General features: G+C 52.4%; 1 protein-coding gene across 1 annotated transcript in view; it reads right to left on the reverse strand.

The window, feature by feature from the left end:
- The window catches only part of JPH3 (junctophilin 3), a 57,048-nt gene extending 49,151 nt beyond the window's left edge, over nucleotides 1-7,897 (reverse strand). Inside the window, exon 1 of the mRNA XM_003418068.4 lies at nucleotides 7,273-7,897. Within this exon, the coding sequence (XP_003418116.3) occupies nucleotides 7,273-7,654 (382 nt within the window). The 5' untranslated portion in view covers nucleotides 7,655-7,897. The remainder of the gene's footprint in view (nucleotides 1-7,272) is intronic.
- Nucleotides 7,898-8,508: the final 611 nt, after the last annotated feature.

An 8,508-nucleotide genomic window follows, 5' to 3' on the forward strand; every position in this document is an offset into this window, starting at 1 on the left:
ATTTAACAAACACTGAAAAATCAGCTACTGAAAACCTTATGGAGCATAGTTCTACTCTGACACACAGGGTCACCATGAGTTGGAATCCATTCAACAGCAACTGATATAAATATATGTATGTATGTACGCATATATTTGTTGTGTGCCCTCAAGTTGATTCTGACTCATAGCGAGTCCCTATAGGAACTCTATTTCCTAGGGTTTCCTAGACTGTAATCTTTATGGGAGCAGATCGCCAGGTCTTTTTTCCCGAGAAGCAACTGATGGATTTGAACCACCAACCTTTCTGTTAGCAGCCGAGAACTTAACCATTACACCACCAGGGCTCCTTTGTGTGTGTGTCTGTGTGTGTGTATACTGAACACGAGGTACCACATACACAGTCAGTGCTCAGTAAATATTTTACAGGCTGATTCACTGAAGTTGGATCTGAGCTGTTCTGTCTTTGTGCCTTGAACAGAGTGGAGTTCAATAAATGCTTCTTGAACAACTGAATGAACCAAGGCAAGGATGAGGCAGCTGCAAAGAGTCAGAAAGTGAGCAAATGAAAGGATGCTTCTTTTCTGCTTGTCCTGCCTGGCACTTCACAATGGACACTGCTCATTAAACAGTGCTCCACAGACGGGCCCTGGTCGCGATTGCTTCACTCATTAGAACATGACCACTCCATTATTCACTTTAGTCAACACCATCCATCTTACTCATGTAAGACACTGTCAGAGTCTCAGATGGGCAGCAACAAAGACAACAACAAAACAAAACTGATTACGGAATTATAACAGTGATGCTTCAAGGGGGTTTTTAAAGTGGGGTTGACCTGTTGGCAAAAGGGTTTTGGGGGAAGATTTTCCTTTAAACTATCTCTGTCTAGTTCCAAGTTGTTGCAATGAAATGGATGTGTGAAATGATGGATGGTGAATGAAGTGAACAAATACTACCGCACTTATTTGCATGGTCCATTCGTTCCACAAATATTTATTGAATGACCACTATATGCCAGCACTAGTTTAGTCACGGGGCACATAGCAGTGGATGACATGAAGCTTACGTTCTAGTCCAATGTTTTCCAATAGAATTTTCTGCCAGGATAGAAATGTTCTACATCTGCACTGTCCAATATGTTAGCCTCTAATCCCATAGGGTCACGCATGGGAACTGACTCAAAGGCAGTGGGTTTAGTCACATGTGACTATAAGTACTTGAAAAGTGTCTAGTATGTCTGAGAAGCTAGATTTTTTATTGTATTTAATTTAAATTTAAATTCAGATAGGCATGTGTGGCCAGTAGCCACCATATTAGACAGGGCTGGTCCAGATGATTAATCCATTGATACCGACTTGAAGAGGCTGTGACAAAATATTGTCTCTTTAGTTGCTACAATCAAAACCTTTCCTTTGCTTGCCTTTGACTGTGCAGTTGTAACCTCTGTTATGTTCCATAGGAACTAAACACACATAACCCGAGCAGAAATAAAACTTTGACTTCAGAGCAGCTTCTACAAGTCTTACTTAAGTCCCCCAACCCTACCTCAAACCCACGTCATAGCTGGCAGATGCTCTCTCAGTTGACCAGGAAACTGCTTGGCAAGCAAAAGCACTCAACTATTTTAGAAAGGGCTGACAGTATTGGGGTGAAAGACCAAAAGTAACTTAAAAAAAATAGGCAAACACTCCACATGGCAGTGTTCTCAAAGTATGGAACCCACACAGTGGCAGAGTGGGAACAGGTGAACCTCCAATGTTCAAATGTGCCAGAAGGTTCATGGCGCGGTGGTCACGCGTGGGAGATGTGGTTTGGCTTGACAGATCACCTGAAGGGAATGGGAGCAAAGCCGGAAATCCCAGACAGCAGAGGCAGTGCACAAGGAGAGCGCTCTCCAAGGTGCTGAAGAGCCTGCCTCACACTTCTACAGCCAGAAGACCACCTCCCCTCGTGAAGGAAGACATGGTGTGCTAAAGAAAGCCTGCCCCTTGCTCAAATCCAGAGAGCCTATTTGTGGCAAAGCCAGGACCCCCATGCCATGCCCACCTTCACCCACCATGTGCGCGACAGGACTACAAGTTGGGGGAGCAGCTAAGCCAAGAAGGGATGGATCATTGTGGAAAATTTAAACAAACATCTTTCTTCTAGTCTCCACAAATCTAAGTATCTCTTTGTCATTTGAGGACATAAAAAGTGTTACATATAGCCCGGTTTGCCCACAAAATCATCAGCTCAGTGTTGGTAGCTAGTTGTATTTAGAGTTTTGTGGAGGCCTGGGGAAAGAGAAAGAGAGTCCAGGAGAGAAATTGCAGAGGTCCCTGGCCCTTCCCTACTGCCACCATCACCATCTTTTTTCTGGGACTCCATCTCTCTAGCTGGGTGACCTCAGAAAAGATGAACTACGGCTCTCCCTTTCCTCAGGTTAGCTGTGTTAACTGTTAACGTCAGCAACGGCTACTCACTAACCACCCTGTGGACTAGCTATTTTAGGAGGGTGCTGACCCTCGTCTCCTCCCCAGCCTGCATTAGGGTTCTTTATATAAAGCACGTCAAATAGCTTGAGGGCTGAGTTTGGGGTGAGGGGATGCTTTTCAGTAATGCTTTTCTCCCAGCTATAATTGGCAACGAAGACACTAGTATCTGTTTTTTCCCTTCTCCTTTCACCTTATGGAGACTTTTTTCCCTTAAAGTGGCTGAAACCAAATCTGAGGAACTGTTTTTTTTTATCTCTCATTGCTAAATTCTTGCCTCTTTTTGTTTCTGAAATGAGTTTTTTTGCATAATATCCGTGTTGACGGACCTGCTCCTTCTTAGCCTAGGCTTTTGGGCAAAAAAGAGTTTACAGCTTCACATATTTATGGCCAACCACCGGAAATATGCCCAATGGTAGTTTATTTTGTTCTGATGGCTTTTCCCCCTTACAGGAGGCACTAGCAGCATAAACATGTATTTAAGATGGAAACAAAGCATAATACCACATCTGTAATCTGAACCCTCCTCTGAGGCTGGCATCCTCCACTTAGAGTGATAATGTGCTTCTCGGGAGCAGGAACCAGCAGAGATTCCGGATGCTCGGATAGCAGCGTGCAGACAATGCTGGGAGGATGCACATGGCTGTGTTTGGGGGGACAGGGTGGAAAATGTCTCCGGGTGACAGGTGTACCGTGTGTGTGTGCTCGTGCGCAGGCGCCTGGGTGGTTCTGGATTTTGACTGTGGGTGTGTGTGATTTGTGTGGGCTGAGGGATCTGGGCCAGTGAACGGAATCTGTGTATGGGGGAGAGGCTGGGTGTGTGGATGACTCATATCTTTCAGGGTGTGGGTGGGTTTACTTGTAGGGGGTAACTTTTGGTCTGAGGGGTTCTGTATACATGGCATGCAAAGGGAAATATGTACCTGTGCAGCAAGGCACCAGGGTCCAGTGAGTCGAGTGGAGACAAGGTGGAGCACTGCAGTTAGACTGGAGGGAGGGTACGGGTAGGGCGCAGGTGTACCTGTATTCTCCTGTGTGTTTAACTACAACTCTGGGCTGCTTTACCCAAAAGAGAAGAATGAGTGTGGAGGAAGAGGAAGAAGCGAGGAGGAATTTTTCTACAAGGAAGTTTAGAGAGGTATAATGGATAAAAGCTCAGGCTCTGGAAGCTCTCTCCGGAGTATGAATCCTGGTTCCATCCAGTATTCATCAGCCAAGCCATCTAGCTTCTCTGAGCCTCACCTTCCCAATGTGTAAAGTGGGACTAATGATGAGGTCAACCCTATAGTGATGTAAGAACTAAGTTATGTAATTCAGTGTAGATACTTGCTGCATGCCAGGTACGGACTAAGTGTAGCATATTGCCACTAATTATCATTTTCATCATTATCCTCATTATCGTGTCCCAGGTACTGTTACAATAATGATCATTCTAAGTAACATTCATTGAATGTGAATGGTAACAAGAAATAATAATGAATGCTTACTATATTCCTGTTAAAAGAGCTGTCATCGAGTCCACCCCGACTCATGGTGACCCCATGTGTGTCAGAGTAGAACTGTGCTCCATAGAGTTTTCAATGACTAATTTTTCAAAAGTAGATCTCCAGGCTTTCTTCTGAGGCACCTCAAGGTGGACTTGAACCACCAACCTTTTGGCTAACAGCTGAGCACATTAACCATTTGCACTACCCGGGGACTCCATAGCCACACACACCATCCCAATTAGTTCTCCCCTACTTTTCTAATGTTATTAGCTCCCTTTGTACAGATGAGGAAACAGAAGCTCAGAGAGGTGAAGTAACTTGCCCAAGGTCACAAAGCAAGGCCATGGCAGAGCTGGGACTCAAGCCCAGGCTGGCAAATCCAACACCCCCAGGCCCTAGCATCTCCGTGGGCTTGCCACGGCAGACTGTGAGCCACTCAGCTCCCATCAACGAGCGTCACCTGCCTGCGCACAGGTGAGGACAAACCTGGGGTAGGAGAAGTTGGCAGAAGTGTGGCCAGTGGAAATAGATTCCATACCAACGTGAGCTAATGTGGCGTGCATTTGCCACTCCTGCATTATTCATAAAACATGCGTTTCCCCAAGTCAGCACTGGAGCAGGGCTAAAGTTTGGAGCTTTGCGGATGCCTGCCTAGTTTTTCTCTCTCTTGTGCAAAGGAAAAGTCAGATTGGAGTCAGAACCATTAACTCACAAAGGCTCTCCCTGACCACTCCAGTGTGTGCCCCATCACTGACCATCAGTTGATTGAGAACAAGAAGCCAAGCCTCCACCGTTTACCTGTGTTCCGGTGGATGATGACACCCATTTGGCTCTGTTGGCCGACAGACTGCCCGAGGGCACACATTCTCAACAGTCACCTCCTTCCTGATGGGAAGCAGGGACTGTGTTCCAGAAAAGTGGTCCCAGGCATCTAGACCAGAAGGGTCAATTTTTCTGTCGTGCCACGTTGCCACCCAGAAGGGAGTGGCCACCCTGAAGCCCCAGGTCTGTGTGCCTGCCTTTTGTTCATCCACCAGAGAGCTGAGAGCCATGAGCCCCTTGAGGGTAGGGAAACAAATCTGAGCAGTATGTTGAGGGAGAAAGTGCGCTTGGCCCAGACACAACTGGGTTTAAACCCTGGCTCTGCCACCAATATGGGGACTCTGGGCCAGTCGCATGGACCCCTGGGTCTCACTGACCTCGCCTGTAAAATAGGCACAATCTCTGCCCTGCTATCGCATGAGGCTCAAACAGGACCATGCAGCGGGGAGTGCTTTATGATGCAGAAAGCTTGCTAGCTGGTTATGGAGGGCAGAGACCCAAAGGAAGTGGATACATTGGAAAAAAAAAATTTCTCCTGTCAACAGTGCACTCTAAACTCATAGCCAGCCACAGTCTCAGATCCTCCCATCCCCTACATGACAACAACATAGCTATTACCTCCTCCCATTAAAACGTAAGCTCCATGAGGGCAAAAACATTTCCCTGCTTTGTCGCTGCTTTTCCAGGGCCAGCAGCATCCAGCATGTAGTCAGCGCTCAATAAACATTTGAATGAAAACATGAATTCTTTGAGCCACGGGAGCCACAGGAGATGGCTGAGAATGGTGGGCAGACCAGAGTGCTAGATGCCACTCTTAATATCCTGGGAAGTTGCACAAAGGTGAGGGGCCTGGGTTCTTTTCTCTCCACGCTCTGCGTGAGGCTGGCCTGCAAGGGATAGGGAGGCAGCTCTCCTGGCACAGGCACAGCTGGGAGCACCCCAGAGAGATGGTTCTGCAGAGTAGCCCTGGGGGTGACAGCTGCCCCTGGGTTCACAAACAGACCAGCTGGGAGCACCAGGCTGCCTGCCCGCTGCCGTGGCCACCCACATCTGCTGCCTGGCCTTGTCCTGCCTGTGCGGGGGCATACACACACACACACACACACAAGCCCATGGCCAAGACAGAGGGAGGGCTGTCTGCTCCAGCCCGGGCCCCAGCACCCCAGGGCGAGGGGCGCTCTCCAACCTGCTCCATGAAAACAACAACAGCACAGAAAAGGCCGCCTGGGACTAGGGCTGGGCAGGGCTGTGACAAGCAGGACCATTATATAATTAACTGCCCCAGACTCCTCCTCTTTGGGTAATAATGAACCCTGCCTTTCGGTTGCATAAGCCAAAATAATAATTACTCTCCAGCCCTCCGTCACTCCTGAATGTGGCCAGTGAGCAGGTGTTGAGAGCTTTCTTCATGAGGCTCAAAGGAAGCAAGAAGGCAGGGAGTCAAAGACCACACGTACACTCATGGCTTTTATTCTTGGCAGAAGCACATAAGTCATTGCCGTGGCTCCCTCTTTCCCAGGTTTCCATGCCTAAAACAACCAAGCCACCAAGAGGGAGGCAAGGGAGCCACTTCTGGGGATTAGCTCTGAGGTGGAGGGAAGGGGCATGTTAAAAGCAGGCGTGTTTTGGATCTGGCTTCCAGCAAGGATAAAGGCTCTGTGCGTCTCTGATGCACCAAGGGGTGGTCACTGGAGTGTCCAGGACAAGGATTAAGATGCCAGCCAGACCACAGTTCCCAGCACAGAAACCATCTTACAAAAGCGCAGGCAGGCAGCTCACCGGCTTCCAGCCCCAGGCTCTACCCCAGAGTGTGGCGTGTGGCGGCATCTTAGGATGGAGGCACAGACCCAGTCCCTGAACTGATGGGGAAAATGATTCAGCCACTTACATCCCAGATTCCTGGGCTCTCGCTAAACAGATGGGCCTCCCTCCCTCCAGCAGCCTGCTTAGACGCTAGCCCGCGTCCAACCACCTAGAAGTTTATTGCCTTGTTGTTTTGGTTTGGGTTTGCATCCCCCGCCTCTAGCGCTACAAAGCACTCCCTTTCCATTGGCTTGGGTTGATTCTGGACTGAGGGAGGCCCTTCAGCACTGCATGAAAACAAGAAGCCAAGCTGGGGCCTGTCCCTGGAAGCCACACCAAGGGGGACTCTGCCAGCAAGGGAGGGGGCCGTCTCCCTGCACTTCCCCCTTTGGCGGTCCAGAGGCGGCCATTGGCCCAGCCTGGCCTTTTCGCAGGTCCCTGCCTGCTTCTGGCTAATGTTCGGGTGCTCTCCTCAGCTCCCCTCCCCAGGCCCAGCTCTGCTCCTGGAAAGCCCCCCAACACCCTTCAGCGGCACCGGGGCACTGGCCCCCACCAGACAGCAGGGCAACCTGTAGCCAGGGGCCGCTGTGGCCTCCAAGGAGCCCCAAGAAATGCCCACAGCCCAACTGGAGAGAGCAGCTCAACTTCCCCGGAGATCAGCAGCAGGGGCGAGAGAAAGAACAGGCCCCGACCGCCGGCGCACCTACCTCCATCCGAGTACGTCTCGGTCCCGTAGCCGTCCTGCAGCCCGTTGCTCCAGGTCCCTTCGTACTTGGCCCCGTTGCCCGTGCACTCCCGCACCCCGTAGCGCCCCTTAAATCCGTGCGTCCACTCGCCCTTGTACACCCACTTCCCCTTGCTCTCCAGGCCGATGCCGTGACGCTTGCCCTGCGCCCAGGTGCCCTGGTACGTGTTGCCGCTGGGCCAGGTGTAGACGCCCAGCACCTCGAAGCCGTGGCTCCAGGAGCCGGTGTATTCGCCTTGGCCCTTGGGGCCGGTGCAGATACCATGGCCGTGCGCCTTGCCGTCCTCCCAGCCTCCGCAGTAGGACCCTCCATCGTCAAAATTAAACCTACCCCCACTTGACATGCATGAAACTCGGTTTGCAAATCCCACAAACGGTGAAAAAAAAAAAAAGAAGGCGATTAACAAACCGGATTCTTGGTTGGCTGGTTGGCTGGTTTTTTTTTTTTTAAAGAAGAATGGAGAAAGCGAAAAATACGGCGACCAGATCTCCAGCGGCGGGCGGCCGCAGCGACGGCTTCAGTGGAATTTAAGTCAATTGGGGGCGATTATTCATTTCGAGCTGCGCCGCGGAGCCTGACCAGCGTCTCGCGCTCCCGCTGGAAACAGGACCGGAGGGGAGGAGGGGGGGAGGGGAGCGGAGGGGAGGGGCGGGAGGGGGCAGGAGCGGGAGCGGCGGGTGCAAACGGCTCCACCTCAGCAGCAAATGCCCCTCGGCGGCCGAGCCCGCGCCGGGGAGCCTCGGCGAGCTGGGCCGGGCGCCGGGACGCGGCGGAACGGGCTCAGGCCCGGGGCGCAGCGCCCCACCTGCGGCTGCCGCGCTGCGGGCGCCCGAGGGCGGCGGCGGAGCCCGCGGGCGGCGGCGGCACGGGTGGCGGCGCGGACGGCTGCACCATATTGGGGGCCGCGGGCGGGCGCGGGGCGGCGGCGGCGGCAGCAGCAATGCGGCGGCCCGGGCGGCGGCGACGGCGGCGGCGGCGGCGGCGTGCGCTCCGGGTAGCTCACGCGCTCGGCCGGCGCGGCGCGAGCCCACACCCCGCCCGCGCGCCCCCGCCCGGCGCCCTCACCCCGCCCGCGCGCCCCCGCACCGGGCCCCAGGCCCCCGGGACGCGCGCGCAGTCTGGAGAGAAGCGCGGCCAAGCCTGGCCTGGCCCGCGGGTCTTTTCGGGAACCCCTGGGAGTCCAGCAACCCGGTTGTC

The sequence above is a fragment of the Loxodonta africana genome, chromosome 21 (assembly GCF_030014295.1).
Source record: "Loxodonta africana isolate mLoxAfr1 chromosome 21, mLoxAfr1.hap2, whole genome shotgun sequence".
NCBI classification, from domain to species: Eukaryota; Metazoa; Chordata; class Mammalia; order Proboscidea; family Elephantidae; genus Loxodonta; species Loxodonta africana.